At 37.0% G+C, this 24,144-nt stretch overlaps 1 protein-coding gene across 2 annotated transcripts in view; it reads right to left on the minus strand.

Annotated features, from left to right (window-relative positions):
• Nucleotides 1-24,144, minus strand: part of fgfrl1a (fibroblast growth factor receptor like 1a) — a 59,572-nt gene that overhangs the window by 8,082 nt on the left and 27,346 nt on the right. For both annotated transcript variants that reach the window (XM_026279648.1, XM_026279649.1), the window contains exon 3: nt 22,042-22,314. In XM_026279648.1, coding sequence (XP_026135433.1) covers nt 22,042-22,314 — 273 coding nt within the window. The remainder of the gene's footprint in view (nt 1-22,041; nt 22,315-24,144) is intronic.

Raw genomic sequence — 24,144 nt, forward strand, 5'->3', positions numbered from 1 at the left:
AGAATTCATGATCAAATTCAAAGAGTATGTTTTAGGGCTAAAAGTGACTAACACACAGTTTACATGCATTAACTAACAGGAAATAAAAGCCTTTTAAATGAACAGGTACAAAAGCAGAAGATGTTACATCATATCTGAGGAAACAAAAAATTAAGATCTTTGAAAATTTAGAAAAGCCAAAAGGATTCTTGGTTTATGTTTCATTTGTGCATTTGATGGAATTCACAAAGATCTTCACTCACAACCCAGCATTTATTGTGAAATACCAAACCTTCTAATCTGAGAAGACATGATAATGAAAATCTCATTAATATTTGTAAAGGCAAACATCTGAAGTCACGTGTGGTGAAGAGTGAAAACCATGGCTGGAAATCTGTGGCCCTTCTGCTCTAGTTACAGCCCCTGCTCATCCGTTCACCACATGACTGGCATTTTCAGGCCTGACAGCCCTTTGAAGCTGTCGGCGGGGAGGTTTGATCCGAGAATGTACACAGTTTAACACTCCTGCAGGAGAGGTTCCAGTTCGGGCAAAGGAAAACAGCTCATTGCTGGGCTAACAGCTTAATTACTATGGCTCATACCCTTCATTGAGCCCCTCAAGTTATGGTCACTCTACACATAGCTCTTTTGTTCGTGTCAGGCTCACGCTCATTGCAACCATCAAGCGTGCATTTTCATTGGCACCTTAACAGCGGTTTTAGAACTACACCTAGGTTTTTCATTTTAACTTCATTTATAAATGTAGCTTTCAGGCAAAAAAAAAACCCTCCAGAACTTTCTTAACATATATAGCACTCTGTGAGCTCATAAAACATGCACACCTACTTCAAGACTTCAAACTGGCTATAAAGGTGTGTGAGGAAAAACTGAGCATGATTCATGGAAAGTCAACAAATCTTGGGTTGTCGGGTTTCTAAAACAAACAAACTCCTGTTTCCCTTTCATTAAGATGAAGTGACACCACAGCGTGCTGCATTTCACACATCTAGGTATGTTCATAATTTCGAACAAGCTCAATATGACTGAGATGTTTGCATAACCCTTCAGTATGTTTTCTTTCATGTCTGCAGTGGAGACGGCAGTAGAAAACATGCTTTTTTCCATAGGAAATCTGAGCACAGAGTTTCTGTTCCACTGGGTTTTCACCAGTTTTGTGGTCTTCTTCTTGTAATGTTCATTGGTGAGGTTGTGGACCAGGTACCCTCTTTTGCTCCCTGGCAAGGCTGGGATTTTCTGTAGATTTTGGCTAAGGCCACTGGTCCCTCGCTAAGAATGAAACGTCCAACTTGGCTGTGCCACGTCCGTCAGGGGCAGCAAAAACCCTCTGGTGTCCAAGATTTATTGCACTTGAATGTTCTGCTTACGACCTCCAGTGCTGTCAGAATGGTTACATCGATGAAGTTGAACAATTACCTCATGTTGTTCTGGAAGCAAAGCAACCACCTTCGCTCAAAGCAAAACAGTGTTTCTGAACACAACATGCTAATTAGGCTGTCATCCTTTACATCTATGGTGAAGTCAGCCATGAAACTGGAGATGGTTTGGAGACAATCCTCGTGAGTGAAACCTTAACAGGAGAGACAATATAGGGCTCTAGCTGATAGCTGTTACCTTGGCTTTGATTTACTGAATTCCAGCACTGGCTTATGGAAACCATTACCAACTCTGCTGCTACACAGCTCTATATTAACAGCCAGCTCTAAACTGTGAAAATTTATGGGCCGTGGTCACAGCAGAGACGTTACTACATTACTGACTACAGACTAACCCGAGAATGAATAACACTAAGAAGTTGACAGATTAACTGCCTGCCGAGCATATTTATGTTTGATCGCACCAATGTATCTTTTGGCCACTGCATACTTGGGAAATAGAAGAACTATGCTAGTGGATGTTTCACAATACGAAAAACTGTGACCTGGCCCAAATGTCTCTATTTTTACATGAGTCAACCTTTTGAATTCTGTCACCATGAACGTAGATGGCTGTATGATGGCTGAAACGTTTACACAACAACACTTAAAGTCAACATGAAATTAAAATGAAATTACTATTTACTTTTTTAATACACAAACAATGGTTTATTTTGAATGTCTTTGCAATCCTGTTCTACTTGGAAATATGTAAGTGCTGTAAAATGAGTTGTGAACATCCTATATATATATATATATATACAGTGTCTTGCGAAAGTATTTAACCCCCTTCATTTTTTTCTCATTGTTATGTTGCAGCCTTATGTTACACTGTTTTAAATTACTTTTTTTCTACATCAGTCTACACTCACTGCTGTCAATCACTTAAATCACGATTAATCATGTAAATGACACAATACATGTACGCGTATGGTGTATATTTATTAGGTATATATAAATACACACAGTATATATTTTGAAAATATTTCTGTGTATATACATTTATACATTAATATTCTTATATTTTATATTACATTTAAATATATTTAATATTCATAAACATATTTCTCTTAAATATATACATGCATTTATTTGTATTTATATATACATAATAAATATGTACAGTATACACACATATATTGTGTAAACAAGAACTTTTATTTTGGATGTGATTAATCATTTGACAACGCTTATATATATATATATATATTCAGAAGCTGACATTATGGAGCAGGCCTTTATATAAATTTACACAAATTACATTTTTTTTATTTGACCTCTAAAAACAAATTATCATTTAAATTTATTGGTCACATTTAGCTATTCTATGATGTATATATAATATATATATACACACACACACACACACACACACATATATTTATATATATATATATATATATATATATATATATATATATATATATATATATATATATATATATATATATATATATATATATATATAACAGCATATCGGAGTGTTTCCAGTAGGTAAAAGGACTGTTGAGATCATTCACCAGTTTGCTCCAGCGGCTCCAGCATTGATCTGCTCCATAACAAGCTCATAATGAGTCAGCCTGATCACCTACAGTCATTCCTGCTTTGGCACAATCCCTAACAATCCCACTCCTGAATCCGTTCTTCAGCTGCGGAGACCCAGGCAGATTTAGAGAGGCCTTCTTTCCTGGAGCTGAGGACTGACCCTGCATTAAGTGTTTCCGTTTCTCTTTTAAGGATTACCGGAGCAGAGCAGAAAGAAGAGTGAAGACTCTGGCTGAGACTGTGTCGACCCTCAGGGCTTTTATGAATACCAGCTGAATTCACATTACAAAAGGAAAAAGTCAAGGAAGACCTGGCTAGTGTCCTACCTGGGCAATATGTGGTATTACATTTATAGAAATAACAATATCAAAACAATCTCTGTTTCTTAAAACCTTCTTGCTTGCTGTGGAAACAGTGTTGTTACAAAATTGCGTTTGTGTAGAGAGAGAGAGAGAGGGAGAGAGAGAGAGAGAGAAAGAGAGAGAGATATTGAGGAAAGAAATTTGAACTGCCTTTGAAATCTACATTTTCTACTTCAAAAACAAAAGTTTTTTTTTTTTTTTTTGAAAATGTAACTTACGTCTCCTGTTTCAAATACTCTAGCCAAGTACAAATTTCCTAAAATAACAAGTATATAATTGAGGCTTAATTACTGCAGTAATTACACGTTTAAAAGGTAAACTGTGGAACTGTCATGAGCAGTTCATACACTGTCCAGTGTACTTTGGCATCATACGTGATTCTATACATTTAAAGCATCAGGGTTGTACAAACACTGAAGTAGAACACTATGAAAGAAACATCAACAGTTCAAATGTGGATCACAAAAGAATGTTTGGGTCTGAACTAACAAATCTTCCAAACTTTCCACATTAAAGGGCCCGGACCCCAAATACAGCCCCATTCCCATGATTGCCTCACAATGTCAAGAGCAAACTGAAGGCTCCCATTTGTGTGTGTCAAGATGTACATCTTTGTTCAAACTCTAAATGTGTGCAGAGCTCTAGAGCGGCTTGTAACAACAGAGGTTTTTGATGGCATACGATTGGTGGGCTCAGTGGTAATTGCGGCCACCTGTGATAGAATAAAGAGAAACCTGCCTTACAGTCTGTGTTGTGGGGTGGGAGAGCACACAAAGTTCAAAAAGGTGCTTGCGCCAATTCCCATCACCCCTTAAAAATTGATTGTGAAGATTTAGAACTTATTTGTAGTAACTGATTTACTCTTTGCCAGCCTTTGCACGGCGCACCAGTTGGACAGCACATTCCCCTCGTGTCTGCATTCAGCGTCTGCTTTATATCATGTTCACACTTCATTTATATGTCACGAAATATGAAAGCTGAAAAATGTCCAGCTTTCTATCGGCATGGATGGACTGCTGATCTCAAACTATGTGGGATCGTCACGGCATGAGCTGTGGGAGGACTAGCTAAGACAACCCTACGCCCAAAGCACGGCCCATTCAAAGAAGCATTCATTGTGCTACTTCTTACAGAACAAGCTTTTAGCAACAAGAAAGCCTTCACTGTGGCATGCTGTGAAAGAGAAAGACGTCCCATCTTGAGTCTAAAGCTCTGGTGTTTGTACACTAATTTAGCGGGGGAACAAAAGTACTTGAGAAACTTTAGAAGACGGCCGTGTAACTCTAAAACACATCTATAAAACATCCCTTTGAAATGACAGGGGCAAGCTGGCATCCATTCTCCACAGTGCCAGGTTGAAAGCAGCTTAATGGCTTCTCTCCATGCTGAGCTGTCAAGACGAAAACAAGTTTGTATGGATGGCGCTGAAGAAGATTCGTGGTACGTTTGCAGGGGGTTGGCACAGGATCCCGCTTCCACTGTCCACCATTGGCGTCCCAGCTGCCTGCCTGTAACTCTAGCAAACATCAAGGACAAGACGGAGCTTTACCGAATTAACATATCTCACATATTGATCGTGCGGTGCTCTCTTTGAAACCGACACCTCCTCCCCTGCACTTTGAACTGGCCTCGGTTCTGCCCAAATTATTTCTGAAAAAAAAAGGCTCTTAAAGGAGCAAGGCGTGGGAGCGTCAGTTACTCGCCGGCTAAATTAAAATCAAGTAAACAGGAAACTGCGCACACTCTAGAAGATGTTTGGAAACAAGCTGCATTTCACTGATAAATCAAGGAAAAAAATAAAAGTACAAGACTATTTTATCTGTTTCCAGAAAAAAATGATAAATCTGCTCTTAGTAATAATACTTTGCTAGACAGGACCGAGGTACAAAAAAGTTTTGGAATTGCATTGGGTAAATCACTCAATCCTCTTATTTCATTGCATCTAATTCATAAAGCACTTGTGTTTGCAGCCTCTTGGAAAGCAAGATCAATTGTGTGAGTCCATTTATGCCTTCAATAAATAAATTGAAGTAAATGTGCAAACTTTAAAATGCTGTTGCAAAATGCCAGAAATAGTATTGCTTGATGTTGTCATTCAACACATACTTTCAGTGTGAGACTGCAGCAACACCTCCTCACCTTTGAGGCTGTCAGGAGGAGTTGACAGATAAAGATATGGTGCCAAAACTGTTGAGTTTCTCCCTCCAGAGCCTTTTTTCTACCCATCCTCTCTCTTTCTTGAGCTTTTTGCATACTTGTACTGTGAGTTCCAGAGCACATCACATTTAGAGAGAACATAATACAGTGAAGGGTTTAAGACCACATCAAAGCACACCTTAAAAAAAGGGGGAAATATTGGCGACACTGGCTTCATTCCACGAATGGTAAATTTAACTACACAAGTCTCTTTTTGTTAACACATTTAAGGAAACCTTTGCATAAATTGTTGGTGTGTTGGTTATGGACTCAAAACAAAAAACTGTGAAAAACTACTATTCATCCAAACTAATCACGGTCATCCATCAAACATACTTCAGGCATCAGTTTCAGGTTGCTGACCTCAGTGACGGCTTTGATTGATTTAAATGTTTAAATATGACTTATAAACAGATTTTTGAAGATGTATCAACATTTGCAATGAGAGTAAAAGTACTTAATGCCATTTAAATATTTTAGCCAAAGGCTCAAGGTTTGGCTGCTTAGCATAACTTTTTTAGTTAGTTTTCTAACTAAACTTCATCATCCAGATTTGCTCAAAATTGGTTTTTGGTCTCACTGTACATACAATAATGATACTACATATTACAAACATTACACAAACTGGTAACACTTTAAGGCGCCCTTGTTACACGTTACATGTACTTACTATTATAATTTATAAATTATATAAATTATGCATAATTACACGCAAGTAACCCTAATCCTAACCATATAATAAGTACGTGTATAACTTGGTAATTAAATGTAGAACTACAGTGTAACAGGACACCTTACAATAAAGTGTAACACACAAACACATAACTGTTCAAAAGATTTAAGGTATAAATCTGTTTATATTTTGATATACTTGGTTTCCTATAATACTGACCAGATGGTAATAATTAATAAGGCATAATTAATCTGGGTGGGTTGTGTCTTTTCTTTATAACAGCTCCTTTTCCGTAGACTCCCATACCATAGAATTTATCTATTGAATTTTGGTATTGATACATTTTACTTGCCATCCTTATAATTATATTTATTTTTACTTTATTTGCAGATGCTATTCATCCAAACCAAGCTATTGTGTTATACCTTTAAATAATCTCAACTATGCTGATGTAAACCATTTGCAAAACACCAGGGCTTAACAGAAAATTCTAAATTTTCTTTCTTACAAATAAGTTCCCGTCAAGCCAAAATTATTTTTGAAAGCTTTTTAAAGTGTGAAATGGTCTTTTTATTTTTATATTTTTCCATGTCAATTCAGGATAGTCACTAGTGAGTAGGGCTGTCACTTTTTATTTGATATTCGAATATGCATTCGAACATGAAGTGAAATATCTGTAATCGAACTATAAATAAAATATCCGGGTTTTAAAATGCCATGTGTAGCGCAATTTTTACAGTCTATGATATTCTAAGTTGATAACCCGCTGTTTCAAACATTAAGTAAAAAATAATAATTATCCAGATAGTCCTGTTTATGACTCACTGGTAATACATTTGTAATTGAATCTCCATTATGCTACGGTGGTTTTTTTTCTCGTTTCTTTTTTTTTTTTTTTTTGCGGGGGGCGGGCACATAGATATTTGAATATATTCGAATACATTGCATGATATTCGATATCCGTTTGAATTTGATTTTTCTAAAAAAAGTGACAGCCCTACTAGTGAGGGATTTGGCACTGTGTGCCAGAGCTAGACATTCAAGAATTGTCATTAATTTATTTTCCTGCAGCTCCAGAGTAAGTCACATGACATTTATGGCTCAGGTGATTGGCTCTTATTACGCTTGCAGCAGAACTGAACGCCCAAGAGCACAGATGACAGATTTTATATAGCATCTATGCCTTGTGCCAGGTGAGAGGAATTAATGGGTTCAATGCAAAGAGGAGTTCATTGCAGTATGTAGTTAATGACCATATTTATACTAGAAAATGTTTGGCAATTATGATAATTATTTCTGTCACACAGAAACACATCTATTACAGTTGAAACAAGTACTTTACAGGAATAGCAATGCATAGTAACAAGATGCTACAAAGAGTCTTCAAGTTCTACTTCACGATCAAAGCAAAAGCATCATTACCATATTTCTAAAGGGACAAACATGCAGTGAACAAAACAATACCAAATAGCAGGGCACTCCAGTGGAAGAGTGGAACAAACACAAAAAAAAGATTGTGAAGACTTCAAAGCGACTTGTCTACAGACCCTGTATCCTCTCCTCAAACACATCTAAACTAATTGGTGCATCTTTTCTCTCTGACCTCACTCTACTTGTTTCATTTCTTACAGGTTGCACGACTACGGAGGCGAGGCGCGGCATTCAGTGACCGGACTTACAAAAGCCTACAGGCAGACAAATAAAGGCTATGTCTAATGAGAGAGGATTCTTCCACTACACTAGCTACCAACCACAGAGAAAAGAAAAGCTATTATGGATCTTTAAAAGAGTGGAAACTCTGGATAGGTGTGCAGACACAGGCCTCAAAAGGAGTGAGGCACCTCCCTCTGTGACAGACCTTTGGTTTCTTCTCTGGGAACAATGAAGGAACAAGCTTAATCCAGCTAGCTTATAATGAGCTATAAGCTTTCTTTTCACAGCAAAAATGTCCTCCCTTACTATGGTGCTAATCAGGGACAAATGCCCGGTCCTTTTCAGGTCTGCCGAACCGCATTTTCAAGTGTCCTAGGTTGAAGATGAGATGGTTTTGAGATCCGTGAGAATGGTTGGGCTTTGGCTCGACGTATAGAAGCTCTATGTTCAAGAGACGCCATTCACAACTCATCTTTCCAATTGCGCAGGAACAATGGAGAGTTTGCAATTGTGCATTCGGGACAGTAAAGCAGGAATGAAGTCGGAGTTGCTTTCAATGCTAAGATTGCTAAAAACAGGCTTTTTGGTTGCAGTGTTGGGGCGCTGGTGTGGCTGTTTCGACACTTAAATGCGTCCACGGTCTGCAGTGGACCAGAACAACAGCCCGGGAAAAACAACAAAGAGCTCAAACCCCATTCACACTGTGAAAGGACTAGCATCCAGCCGATGAGGCATGTAGTGAACAGGCTTTTTTCTTTCCCTCCACCACACAAGAAGCAAGAGAGGTGTATGAGGAATCTATTAAAGCAAAATGACATGTAATCGGCTTATGAAACAAGGCAAAATGAAGTATTCTGGGGCCTAAACCTCACATTACAGTTCAGCTCCTAGTGGTGCTTCCAAATAACTCCAGGGGGTTACAAAAAGACGGCCATTACAGAGATGAGGGATCTACAAAGCGCAACAAATTAATAGACCCTCTAACAGGAAGCTTTATTCAAAACAGCACCACAAGAAACATTAAACAACCCAAAACAACCTAATATCAAATGTTTCATTTTTACACTTACACGTGTTCTTATTTATTTAGTGCTTGGCATGTGAATATTTGTTTTGACAATGATTCAAACTGATTATTTACTGATTCTTCACAGTATGATCAGGATATCAGTCTCATATGCTACAGATATTATGAAAAGATTATGCATTATTTCCAAAAAATACTTTAGAACTGTAACTGGAGAAACAATTTGCATATTGAATAAAAAATAAAAATAAATCAATAATAAAAAAGGCTTTACATTCTCAGTTTTAAAATATGAACTTTGGATAAGAAATAAATGTACATAATTTATTCAATAAAAATTAAGATTAATATCATGTCGGCAAAGTATCAAGCAGATGCTTAGTTTGCATAACAGATAAAATTAACAGTAATTTACGTAAAAGATCAAACTAATAGTAAATTACCTGTCATATACAGGGAAATAATGAGTGCATTAAAATAAGCAAGGTCAAAGAATTAACTATATATTAATGGTGTGTAACACGCAATTAACAAATAATCATCATGTCAAAGCACGTTTTGGGGTATTTTCTCCAAATATTCTAAGAACATTAATTTAGCATTTGCCACATCTGTTGTAAGGTAGTATAACTACTAAAGTTATCGTAATCAATTATTAATTTTACTTTTTGTTTTAAATGCCAATTTCTATTACTGAATTAAAACATCATAGAAGCACCATTTAGTATAACGTCATTTGAGAACAATATATTCAGCATGTTTTTAAATCGTGTCAAAATGTTGCAGAACTCCTTTGACTCATCAATCATTATTTCTTATTCATCCAAGGGTTCCTCTTCATCTGAGATTCCTAATCTATGACTCCTTGGAGTCCATCATGTCTCTTATGTGACTCATATATCTGGCAGACCTATCTGAGGCGCGTCTCATCAATTCTCAACCCTGCAGATCGGAATGCACCTCCTCTTTCTTTCTCTTTCTGGTGTCTGTCTTCCACAGAAGGTGAAGCGATGCAGAACGCCCGTGCTGGCTGGATGGAGGCCCCGTTAGACTTGCCTGCCTTTGCAGGACTTTCATAAACAGGGGGGAATGAAACGTAATCCCAGGCCTCGTGCATTCAACCCGGCCTGACTGCTTCAAAGTTTTGTTTGTGTTTTTCCCTTTCCGGCTCTTTGAGTGTCTTCCTCCACCGGTGCCTTTGAAACCCAAGCTCACCCCCACCTGTAACGGGACAGGCGCCATGTTTTCATAATCGTATGTTTAAAATGGCATCTTTATTTCCTGAGCCCTATTTCCGGAGGAATTGTTCACAAACAATGAGAAGGAGGAGGATTTGCTTGTGGTTCGGCTGTGATATAAAGACAGTTGAAGGTTTAACAACAAATGTATCTCACTTTGAAAGAAATGATGCAATGGCAATTATTGTGGATAAGTATTTAGCAGTGTTTTATACACAGATCTTTTGTGAGCAAATTCCAGATAATCTCTTCCTCAAATTATTATTATTATTTTTTTGGGGGGGGGGGGGGGGGGGGGGGGGTTAAAGGGTTTGAAAGGCCACTAATCTTGGTTATGATAAACACATACTATAAACCACGATCAAAGAAAGAGATGTTTTGTATTAGATTCTATCAAACCAGACTCGACTCAATTTGTATCTTCGTTGTAAATTCACAGACTTGAAATTCGAACAACATATTTTTATTTCCTCTATGTTTTCATAAGCCACTATTTTTCATTATCTCTCTCCTTTGAACCACGCCATTACAAAAAGGCCTGTTTTTCATCTTGAAGAAAACTGTGTTGGGGACATTTTATTCAACTTCACGCATACATGTCACTTGGATGGGTCATGGTGCCATTAGTCACATGACTATTCAGGCCTTGCAGAGTACAATAAAAATCTGCTCAGTTTCTACTTTGGCTTAGAACAGGGTTTCCCAAACAGGGTTTGAGAGGAAACTGCAGAAAACCATGAATATGTGAATGTGTTGTTAAATTATTGAAATATCAACTTCTCATGGAGTACTAACAGGGGTAAGTTTTACACCTTAAGGGTTTGGCGGAAAGGAAAATTATGGGAAAAATATATGAGAAGCCTTGGTATAGGAGGCACATGAAAGATGCAGGGGCGATCCATCTTTTTCATAGTACTTCTCGTTTCGATTAGACCCGGCTCCCCGTGAAATAACAGCTATATACCATAACGGCAGACTTCTGGAAGTAAAACTTCCATTCAAAATCTCTATAGAAATTGATTTTTTGTGTGATAAAATTTCAACCAAAGTACTAGCCTGAGCTGGAACAGTTTAAAGTGATTGTGTGTGCTTCTGTATAAGCTAACTGATTTCAATAATACAGTAAAATAATGTTTTAATGCCATAATCTTTACAGTAGTTTACTGTCAAACTATTTATGGGACAGGGAATGTTAAAGCATAAAAACAAACTAACTAAAAAATACTGCCTCCCTCTTAAAAGAAATCATATAAAAAATATTGATTCCATCAAATCCAGTAAGGTTTTATGGAATGAGAATTTCATTCATTCTCTTACAAATCCTTTTTTATCTTTTTTGACATTGAAATACATTTGTCTTTGATTGATTTGTTGTAATGTACTGTATATAATTTTGGAGACCTATGGTTTGATTTAAGATCTACAGTACAACCCTTTATTGAAAAATACTTTAAAATACCAAGAAAATTGATGGAAAAACACTTCCTGAAACCATCTGTCTTTTCCTTCTCAAGCGTTTAGCAATCCCTTGGCCATAATTCACACATAGCATCCATAGGTATAAGATGGACATTCATTCTTTGGTATTATTTTTCAAAAATTTGGAAGCAGTACCGTAAAAAAATCATATATCAGTCAAACCGGTAAATCTCATTTTTTAGAAGAGTAACTGAGACTTAAGATATTACTGAAGTGTCACACAAATCTAATCTGGGAGATACCTGCTGCTGAGAAATATAACACAGCTACGTTCTTTGAGACGGGTGTTTGACGATGAGACACAGATTTTTCAATAAAACTGATGAAACCAGATACATGCCTTCTGGATCTTTGAATTTCATTCAATATTTAATAAGCTCTTTCAGATGGACTCTTATGAAGCTATCAGATCTGTTTACTTTAATTTATCCTCGAGACAGCTGTGCAATCTGACACTTCCGTCATGATGGATGGAGAATACAGATTCCAGTGCAAGTGGTGGCTCACTGACTACACAGTTCAAAAAGCAGTTTATTTAAAAAAGTAATCTTATTACAAAAATATTTTAATATTGAAGTCCTTGCTTCAATTTAACCGGTGATGGCAAAGCTGATTTCTTTTTTTTCTGGAATCTTTGATGAATAGAGTTTCAAATTACAACATTTATTTGAAATATAAATATTTTTTAACATTATAAATTTCTTTAATTAACAGTAAAAATTTTATGTATTGTTGAAAAAAAAAAAAAAAAAAAAAAAAAAAAAAAAAAAAATATATATATATATATATATATATATATATATATATATATATATATATATATATATATATATATATATATATATATATATATATTAGGGCCGGGACTCGATTAAAAATAATCGAATTAATTAGAGGCTTTGTAATTAATTAATCGAAATTAATCGCATTTTAATAGCTTATAAATATTTGACCTGAGAACAGTGAGAAGTAATTTTTTTTTCACATGGATTTATAGTATACCATTGAATAATGACTGAATACATAAGCTTAAGCAACAAAATATTGTTTATTTTTGTTCAACCAAGTCTAGCAGTGCAATTTTTGCCATTAAGTGTAGCAATAGCATATTTAGAAACAATTTAGAAATAGTACATTTCAGAAATTCAGGAAGCTTATAGGTGCTGAAACCTTCTGTTTTTTAAGTAAAACACAATACTGTCAATTACATTCAGAACATTGGAAACACTGACTATTAGAAAACATCTCTCTGTTGCTTCAGAGGCCATAACATACTAAGTCCAACTCTCAATAACCTTGGCCAAAACAATAAGGAGTTCAACATAAAGTGCCAGTTGCACCAACAAAATAATACATAGTTCAACATAAAGTGTAAAGTCCACGCTAGCTGCTATATGTTTTGCGTTGAGGTGATACTTGAGGCTCGATGTGCTGCGGCGATATGCGAATGCTAGTTGGTGCTCCAGTATAATCGGTCCGCCGAAACTCATCCAGTGAGAAACGTTCCGCAGTGCAAAAATAAGTTATTAAAAATGCAGGAATTTTTTTTCTGTAATTAATTAATCTTAGTTAACACGTTATTTTTTGTGTAATTAATTAATCTCAATTAACGCGTTAAAGTCCTGGCCCTAATATATATATATATATATATATATATATATATATATATATATATCGTTTATATGTCCAAACTTTTGGTCTGTACTGAAAAAAAAAAAAATAATAATAATTATATATATATATATATATATATATATATATATATATATATATATATTTTTTATTTTTTTTTTTCAGTACAGACCAAAAGTTTGGACACACCTTCTCATTCAAAGAGTTTTCTTTGTAGAGTCACACTGAAGGCATCAAGGGCTATTTGACCAAGAAGGAGAGTGATGGGGTGCTTCGCCAGATGACCTGGCCTCCACAGTCACCGGACCTGAACCCAATCGAGATGGTTTAGGGGTGAGCTGGACCGCGGACATAAGGCAAAAGGGCCAACAAGTGCTAAGCATCTCTCGGGGAACTCCTTCAAGGTGACTACCTCTTGAAACTCATCAAGAGAATGCCAAGAGTGTGCAAAGCAGTAATCAAAGCAAAAGGTGGCTACTTTGAAGAACCTAGAATATGACATATTTTCAGTTGTTTCACACTTTTTTGTTATGTATAGAATTCCATATATAATTCCACATGTGTTAATTCATAGTTTGATGCCTTCAGTGTGAATCTACAATTTTCATAGTCATGAAAATAAAGAAAACTCTTTGAATGAGAAGAGTGTCCAAACTTTTGGTCTGTACTGTATATATATATATATATATATATATATATATATATATATATATATATATATATATATATATATATTTACCCCAAACTGTTAAAACATATCTTTTTACATTTTAACAAATCAGCAATTTTGGAAATGTCATGAATTTGAATTTGAAAGATTAACAATGCTTCCAGTGGCTTTTTAAAAGTTTTTCTGTTCAGAATGTACACAGAAAAAAAAAAAAATACCAGGAATAATGATTTGTTCTTTTCTTCTTGGAAAGACAATTTTAAGCTTCTGGAATTTACTGGAAACCAGCAAAAGAATGGCACTTAAGCAGGGCAGATTTGATAACTTTTTTTCAGCTTTTTCCCCTCCGAGATGCAGATATATGACGCCTCATGAACATGCCATCAGCGACATGAAAAATGATCCTCTACTGATAAAATACACATGCAAAATAAATGCCAGTACTGCCATCATGTCTTTTATTTGAATTGTCCATATTTTGGTAGTTCAAACAACAGAATGCTTTATGATCTGAAGTCTTGAGATATCCAGATCAGACTTTCAATGGAATTACGCCTGAACCCACAGACAAAACCAGCAACAGTCAGAACCATCAGAATAATGTAAAACCAACACGTTAGGAGCAGAATGCTGACAAAACTGAGCAAAAACATGAGTGTTAATAGTGATGTTCCTTAAACACCGTTTCAGTAGAGTTTCACACAACAAATGCTAGGGCCTCTTGAAGTCCAGAGGGGAACCCTGCGTAGAGATCAGTAGATATCTCAAGCTCCAGATTTCCTGCACCACGATCATTACCAGATGTTGGCTGAACAGCAGCTTCTAGGGCCCAAGCAAACTGCACAAATCGCTATAAATCACCAAGCACTTCCCAGCAGCTTCCTACATGTCTCAATTCCACAATCATGTCGGCGCTGTCATTTCAAACAGACGGTAAATCTAGTTTTGATCATTTTGTTTTTCTTGCGATAGTCAGTTTATGCAGGTGAGGGCCAACAAACACAACAGTCGGGCACAGAGAACTGAAACAAAATATGAAATCTGTTCTTTCAATCCTTCTTTTCCTTGCTTCCGCTGGACGCTCTGAGAGCCACCTTTCTTCTTATTATCTCTGCCAATGACGCATCTGGTGCAATAATACAAATGTTAACAAAAAAAGCTAATAAATAAGGAGAGGAGATGGCAGTGAATGAGTAGGAGTAGGCATCCAGGGAGTAAAAAGAAACATAGGAGACCCAGCGGACTGGGAACATGCTTGGAGTCTGTAAGAAGAGAGAGCAGCTTAAAGCCAGAGCGGCCCATGATAAATGGACAGTAATGTCTTTCCCATCTGGTTTGAGGAAGGGCAAAGCCACTAATGAGTCCTATCAACACAGGTCTCCTGTTTTCACAGGGACATTTGATCACAGAGCCACACAGGACAGAAAGAGACTACACATGCTGTTCTTCTACGCAAAAGAGCCCAGATAACTGATGACTGGACCTGATGTTAGGATACAAGGGCTGAGATGAAGATAACGGCTAGATTTGGAATAGCAACACAATGCTCTATGTGATTACATTTGGTTTGTAACCCGTCCTGCACCACACGTGCTTGCAGACATAAACGATACCTCAAATCAAATGTCTTTAAAATGATTGTAAACCATAACAACTGCACAGTCAAATAATTTAATACTAACTTTGGTAACACTTCAGTATAGGGACCAATTCTCACTGTTAACTAGTTGATTATTAGCATGCTTATTGTTAACATATTGCTTGTTTATTAGCACTTATAAAGCACATATTCTACACAAGCATATTCGACATCCCAATTCCAATACCTAAACTTAACTAACCACTAATAAGCAGCAAATTGAGAGTTTATTGGGGCAAAACCAGTAGTTAATGGTTTGTTAATAGCGAGAATTGGACCTAACTTTTTTTATTTACTTAGTAAGAGAATTGACAGACGAAAGAAGACAAGATCAGAAAAAATGCTTGCCAATTTAACCACAGATTGACTAGATTTAAGTGGAAATGTGTACTCATGGCAGGATCTGATCTGAGTTTTTTCTTAATGTAACATTCTTTGTGTACACATGCCACTTGAGTGTTTTTAAGCTTTAGATCCATGAACTAACAGAACAGGATCTGGAAGTGGAGGATGAAATAGAGGTTTCAGAAATTGTCTTGTGAGTTGTTGTTGAAATAAAAAAGGAGACAGTGGAAAGCAAGCCAAGCGAAATAAATAAATAGGAATAAAATATCGGCAATGTTTTTTTGTTTAGTTTTTTTGTCCTTACAGCTCATGGTATAATGCACGATTTGGCTTCTGTGTAGAAATGTGCTCTGGTGCCATGAAACAAAAAAAAAACATGGAAAGGAAAACTGTGAAAATATTTATACAAATTAAACGCAGTTTGAGACAGATTAATTGGCAGGGTAAAAAGGCAGCCGTAATACGAAAAACATGTCAATATTCATCACTGAATCCAGGCGTGCAAATATAAAATACAAAAAAGTTCAAATGGTCTGGACTTATTATTATAACCACATCTTGAGAAATGAATACATTGCTTAAAATCCCGACATTCAAAGTTCATTACTTCCACAGCATGAAACAAGAATGTACTTTACTGTGCAGATCACATTATTTTATTATATGGAACACCATATAAAGAGCACAATGCAGATGTTATGAAATCCTATAAAAGGATTCCACTAGGGGAATTATTTTTAAAAGCCAAAGCCAATCATGTAACAATCTGACATCTACGAATACAAAAAACGTTTTATTCTAAATACAATACCAGCCCAGAGAAACCAGTAAAACATTTTGGTTTTGAAATTTCTTAGAAGCATGACAAAGACTTTTTCGATATTTTAATATCTGTATTCGCACACTATAAAGAACATCTAGGCTTTCCAAAACACTACAAAACAACGTAGCTAACACCTATCAAACTACACCTCGGCCTCCACTGGCACGGCTTGAATTACACTGAAGGTGGGATGTGCCAGCAGAGGGATTAACAAACAAGTCCAAGTTCAAGGGCCCTGACTAAACAGCATGGCGGAGATGGTTGCGGTGCATCAAAGCCGTCCTGGCACATCTTGGGCGTCCCAGCACAGTGCGTGCAGCTGCTCAACTGAGGTCATCTTGGCAGCTGCCCCTGTCGCCCCCCTCCCTACCCGCCCAAAGTTCAGGGGTTCGCTTATTGCCTTCAGCTGCAAAGCAACTTTTCATTCATGCTTAATTATGAGAAGACTTTCTATACATGCTTGTTTTCTTATTCTCATATTGCCTGCTTCAATTCTCCTCGCATGTTTCGTGATGTTTACTCTTGATTTTCAGCTAGAGAGGGGAGGGAATGGGTAGATTTCATGCAGTATATTTATTTATTATTTATTTTCCTTGAATATTGTAAAACAACTATGAGTTCATGACAACCCCATTAACATACTCAGGTAAGAATTTAGCATTTGCAGTGAAACAGAGTGACATTTCTCAACTCTTTTAAACATTTAAGGTATTAGAAATCTTGCAGTCAGAGAAAACAAGCGTCAATTGTGGACATTTTCATTTTCATTTTATTTTATAATTTTATTTTATGCTCTCCGATATTGTGACTCTTGTTTGTACTCAGAGTGTGCATTTTGAATAATATATATATATATATATATATATATATATATATATATATATATATATATATATATATTAGTGCTGTCAAAATTAGCGCGTTAACGCATTCGATTAATTTGAAATATTTAACGCGTTAAAAAAAAATAACGCAATTAACGCGGTTGCAGTTTTTTTTTATTTCCAGTTGTGGCCTATGTGTGTTCAACGTGCAAAGAAATATGGATAAGACCAAAGAAGGACTTTTAGACGGAAAGTTTCAGTATAAAACTCTGCCGGATTACTCTTCAGTCTGCCACAAGAAACAGCAACATTAAAATCATGAACTCTAATGTCATTGTTTAAAAAAAAAAAAAAACAATGACTGTAACAGTGCGTAAATCAGACCTTTCTGTAACGCTAACGTTAATAAGCTTAAACAAAAATAACGAAATAATTGTGTAGCGGAGTATATTTTGTACACAGTGCCGCGAACTGTCAATCACTCCTGTGCGCGTGCATCACTGTCCTCCTCAGCTGCAGCAACTTGCGCTCTCTCTCTTCATCAAGCTTTAAAACAAAAAGGGAACAAAAAGATCATATTGTCTTTGTGCATAGGCTATTGATTAATTAGATAAATTAATATCTAAATTTGTGCCTTGCCGTCTACGGTATTTGTTTAGAACTTAGAAAAAAGATGCTGCATCCAATGAGCAGCCAGCGGGGGCTGCAGGACGACTCAACCTCCGCGGACAGTTTTTAATGTTTATCAGACAATTAATACTCAAGATTTTGCTTTAGTATAACTCACAACGAGTTTCACACACCTTCTCCGGCCACGTTGAGTTGTTGACACTTAACAGTGGGAAGAGCGACACATGCGCTATTCACTTGTATAACTTAAGGGTGAATGGGTAATGTAGTTTCTGCTCTGGGTGGGATGAATTAGGAAGCTTGCATTGTGAAGGGCGCTCTGAAAATCGGCAGTGCAGGTAAAAGATTAAAACCTCTATTAAAACAGATGTCCAAATGAGCGTACCGGTACGCTACAAGCACGTTCTGGGCTCACGGAGAGGTGGCCGTACGCTCAAGAGCTATATTTGGAAGTGGCGGTACTGAGTATGGGTGCATACTGGCCCACTTAAAGCACTGGCAATGACTATACTTTGGAATTTTTTTGCAGTCCACTTAGAATTCAACATGGAAATCATTTTTGTTTTTTATTGGCATTGATTGTTTTGAAATTCAAATGGTACTTACATGCCTGTGTTTTTATTTCTGTAATAAATATGGCTTTCAAGCCAACAGTTAATTTGGAGGATATTGATGGTTTATTGCAGGTATGTTGTTTACATGAGAAAATCTGTGTTACAAGTTAAACAAAAATTCCAATAAACAATCATATTTTGAATTTAAATAGTTTCTTTGTCTTGAGTTTACATTAATTATTTACATTTTACATTTACATATCCAAAAAGTTTCAGTCTTTTAATTGCGATTAATCGCGATTAATCGCGATTAATTTAAAAAAATTGTGCGATTAATTAGTTAATTTTTTTTAATCGATTGACAGCACTAATATATATATATGATATTAAATATTTCACATAAAGAGAGTGACAATATCCAAAACATGGATATGTGCTTAGTTACATTTTCCATTAAATCACATGAACGCCCAAAGTGGATTTCACTTTCATTGACAAGACTGGCAAGGAATTACTGAAGACGTTTGTTTGGATTGTCATTTCGTTGTGCAAAAGTGAAAATGATGATTTAGAATAAGCTTTACTTTGTTTTTATATTTCAGTCAGATATTAAATCTGAGATTATAAATTAGCACGCACACTTTGACAAACATTATACATTGTCCTTTAACAGGAAATACAATAATTAACAGGGCAAAGGAAAATGATTTTCTACTTCCAGTTATCAGTAGGGAGACTAGGATACACAGGCTTCAACAGAAAGCAGGTTTACTGTATGCAGCCGCCACTCTAAGAGATGGACATGCAGGGGTCAGGATCACTAATGACCCACTGTATGCTACAAAACAAACAGTCCATTCACCGCTGGGGATGTTCTCTATTCCTGTAATTCAGCTCCATTGTCTTGCATTACATAGGGCTCATCTGAGAGGCAAATAAAAGGATCATTAACTTAGTCCAGCTAATATAAAACTCATCCTGAAAGAGGCACTCCACCAGGGCCTCCATTTAGACTTGGCATTGCTTTAGATGGATGCTTTTGCAGTCCCAAATTACCCCACAGGTTAACATTATCATCGTTACAGTTTAATGTGACTACACGCAGAAGTAACATTGCTGGGAATTTAGAAGGTATGGCTTTGTCGGTGTACCATCTATGATGAATGTACGTGGAGCAGGGTTCATGTCCTCAGAAATATGGAAGGGGGCTGGTGAGATCACAAGACTGGCCCAGAGCCCCTCCTCACACAAGTAGATGGATCACTATTTGGAACGTGGCCAAATTAGGCCCTGATTAACTTGGCGAGTGGCCAGGGTGCTCATTCAGCCCTCTAAACTTTAACACACAGTAGAACAAAGGTCCAACTACTGGACGGCAGGTCTGAAAAAAAAAGGCCATCGAAATTCCAGAATGATCAGTGGATTATGAGTTGAGTTGTGGATTAAGTATTTTAAGGACCCTTCTGCTCAGTTTGATTTGGCCATTTCTGGTCGGCTCAAATCAACAAAGGAAGTTGCTGTTCATGGCTACAGATGTCATATTTTATTGAAAGATGAGGCTGTTAGAGACAGTATAGTCTATTTAATATTTTTACAAAAATAACAATATATTTTAGACTGTTTCTGGTTGTTATTAGTTTTTGTGCACTTGCAATGCTACAAAACAGTATCTTAAAATGAATTAAGTTTAGGAGATAATGAGTTTTATTTACAAAGTGTGCGTCCATAAAGGCATGAATACCCTCAGTTGTAATAACAGTATACTGGTGAAAAAACATTTGTTTTTGCTCTTATTTCTGTTTACAACAGTTTTTGCAGCGTTAACAAATGTAACCATTCACAGACATATTGTGTTGATTTGGCCCCTATTTGGCGCCTAAACTCTGGAATAACCTACCTAACATTGTTCGGGAGGCAGACACACTCTTGCAGTTTAAATCTAGATTAAAGACCCATCTCTTTAACCTGGCATACACATAACATACTAATATGGTTCTAATATCCAAATCCGTTAAAGGATTTTTAGGCTGCATTAATTAGGTAAACCGGAACCGGAAACACTTCACATAACACCCTATGTACTTGCTACATCATTAGAAGAATGGCATCTACGCTAATATTTGTCTGTTTCTCTCTTGTTCCGAGGTCACCGTGGCCACCAGATCCAGTCTGTATCCAGATCAGAGGATCACTGCAGTCACCTGGATCCAGTACGTATCCAGACCAGATGGTGGATCAGCACCTAGAAAGGACCTCTACTGCCCTGAAAGACAGCGGAGACCAGGACAACTAGAGCCCCAGATACAGATCCCCTGTAAAGACCTTGTCTGAGAGGACCACCAGGACAAGACCACAGGAAACAGATGATTCTTCTGCACAATCTGACTTTGCTGCAGCCTGGAATTGAACTATTGGTTTCGTCTGGTCAGAGGAGAACTGCCCCCCCAACTGAGCCTGGTTTCTCCCAAGGTTTTTTCTCCATTCTGTCACCGATGGAGTTTTGGTTCTTTGCCGCTGTCGCCTCTGGCTTGCTTAGTTGGGGTCACTTCATCTACAGCGATATTGTTGACTTGATTGCAAATGATTTGCACAGACTCTATTTAAACTGAACAGAGATGACATAACTGAACTCAACGATGAACTGCTTTGACGCAATGCATTTTGTTTAAAGCGCTATATAAATAAAGGTCACTTGACTTGATTTTTTTGTACACAATGACCAATCAAAAGCATCAGAGGCAGGAGTTTTTGTCCAGTGCTGAGTGAATAAAAAGGAAGCACTCTTTGTGTGCTTTCTAGGATTGATAAATTTCCTTTTGAATTTGTATAAGACTTTTGGTTTCATGCTTAAAGGACCAATGGTGCCGTACACAGTGCAAAGCTTCCACCTTCAGTGGTTTGATTCTGGAACAGGGAATTGATGCAGATACATGCATTTACAGCTGGCTAATGACAGGTGTATAAAAGGTGTTGGTATAAAGATGGTGTATAAAATGATGATGATCGTGTTTGAACAAATTTTGCACACTTAGCATTGCTTGAGGATCTTGCTGTGCATCCTGAAAGAATATAATTTGCTTGCTAAAAGTGACGAAGGGCTGTAAAGAAAAGGTTGTGGAAAAGCCGATACATGGAGAGGTTTTGGCAGGTTTTATGCAAGTTATTAACCTTGAGAATGTGGTCACTCTCTCTTTTAATTTAGAATACTCTCAGTAACATTAGAACAAGGTTAAGAACATGTATTGTGAACTAGGCAGAAGTTCTCCAAGCAATTATTAGTGTACGTGACCCAGTGCCATCAAAATAAACTGATATCTTGAGAGGTTTGGTATAACTTACCAATGACAATGAGGGTGTAGTTAATGTTGACACTGCCAAAACCATTGGTGGCTTTACAAATGAATGTCCCAGCATCCTCTGCCTCCACCTCTTTGATACGGAGAGCTTGCTGAAGGACCCTGAAGCGCATCCAACCACTGTGGATGTTTCGTCCATCTTTGGTCCACATGATGAGGGGTGGTGGATCGCCCTCCACAGGACACTGAAGTTTCATGGTGCGCCCAATTCTGACGGTCTGACGGTGAGCTACCTTCTCTGCTACACGTGGAGGACCTACAGAGAACAAGATGATTATAATAACTCTCATTATATAAAAGGGAGGACACTGGTAAAAGGACGCGCTTTATATACATATATATCAATCTATCAGAATTCTACCTCACTTCGTCAGTAGGTACAATGTACAGACAAAACTTGGGCCCTTTTTGGCATGAAGAAAGGGCATGAATGTCAAAAAAAGGATCATTTAACTCAAAATCTAAAATTCATTGTGAGATTGTGTTCACATGTACCCAAACCTTTCTTTTTTTGATTCAAGTGGTTCTTCATTGCACAGCTTCAGACACACTATACTAACAAACCAACCAAATTTAAGGGTAAATGCACATCAAAACCTCTTGTGTGAAAGTGTTGTAAGATTGCCCACACTTTTGCTAGATAAGATTTGAAAGTGGCCATCAAATCATAATGGACAATTCCTCTCTTCTTCATCCTGTCACTCACATGAAATGATCGAGAAAATAGCACTTATTACAGTCAAGTGTCACACTACTTCGAGAAGCCATTACAAAATAGAAAAGTCAATTTGTGTTTCATACTTGCTTTAAGCTTTTCTATTCTAAAAATCAACATTTCACTATGCTGGGGTCTTGTATACTGGCTGTTGCACTGAGGTAAAAAACGAAAGCTTCAGTGCATTCAACTAAATCATTAGCTTTTCAAGAGATGAGACGAAGCTTTCAAGAGTCTTGGCCTGGCTGAGCAGAGCGAGGCTTCCCCCTGCCCACGCACAGCCCTACTTGCTCTCGTTAAAAGACCCAATGCAGGAAATTGATAGTGTCACTGTTTATGTCTGTGGGGAAATTGTAACCGCAGTCCCCTGTCAGCCAGCCATGTTTCGCTGGCGTACTCTGCTACTGGACTGCATTGTTTGTATGCTCCTCAGTTGGTGGCTCCTCCAAGGTTAAAAAGGTCAGAGTCTGCAAATATCGTCCGTGCTCGTTCCTCTCAAGGCTGTGTGAGTCACTCTAATAGCTGTTTACGTAAGGCTATTGCCAGATTGGATCCATTTAGCTGCCACAAAACAGGGCTTAAGAAGATCTTGTGGTGAAAAAATTGAGAAACAGATTTCCACATGTAGTCATACGTATGAAGGATATTACGCTTTACATAAAACACCATACTGGTAATTGCAGCCATCACTCGGATAAATGAAGAGGAAAGACTTTTATCTCATTGTCAGACGTCCGTCCAGCACTTAATCATTTCCAAATCCATCTCAACAAATTAAATCCTCAATCTGATGAAAGAGATCCTCTGAAAAAAACCATTAGGAAGTAGTCTGAAGCCATACGTCAGGTTAATATAAGGAACAGATCAAAATTAGCGGCTATTGTGTAGACCGGGTGTAACCGAAAGTTGTTTAAGGTTGCAACTTGCCGCAATAGTAACTCAAGTGATCACTGGTCTGCAACTCTGCGTGTATCTGCTATTTTATAATGGCCTCAAACATGGCTGAGATAATCGTATTGACAATGTATTATCGTTTTAAGTATTTTTTACTCAACTGTTACAAAACTTAACAATTTTAGCAATTTATTATGATTGTTAGTTTTTATTGTCCATTAAAAGGTTTACAAAAGGTTTTCCTCACAAAAATGTTCTTAAAAGAAAACAGTTCATCAAGCTGGAAAGTTTAGTATATAAAAATTATGTAATTTACAGTAACTCCATAAATTAATGAACACACTTTTGCTGGAAACGATGGCATACTCTGCAAAATATTACTATATACTAGTCTGTAGTTATAAACACATCTTTTTAAACATGCATTCAAAAATATTTAACTCATTTTGGCAATCTATGGCTACGTTCACACTGCAG

Source organism: Carassius auratus, chromosome 14 (assembly GCF_003368295.1).
Source record: "Carassius auratus strain Wakin chromosome 14, ASM336829v1, whole genome shotgun sequence".
Taxonomy (NCBI): domain Eukaryota; kingdom Metazoa; phylum Chordata; class Actinopteri; order Cypriniformes; family Cyprinidae; genus Carassius; species Carassius auratus.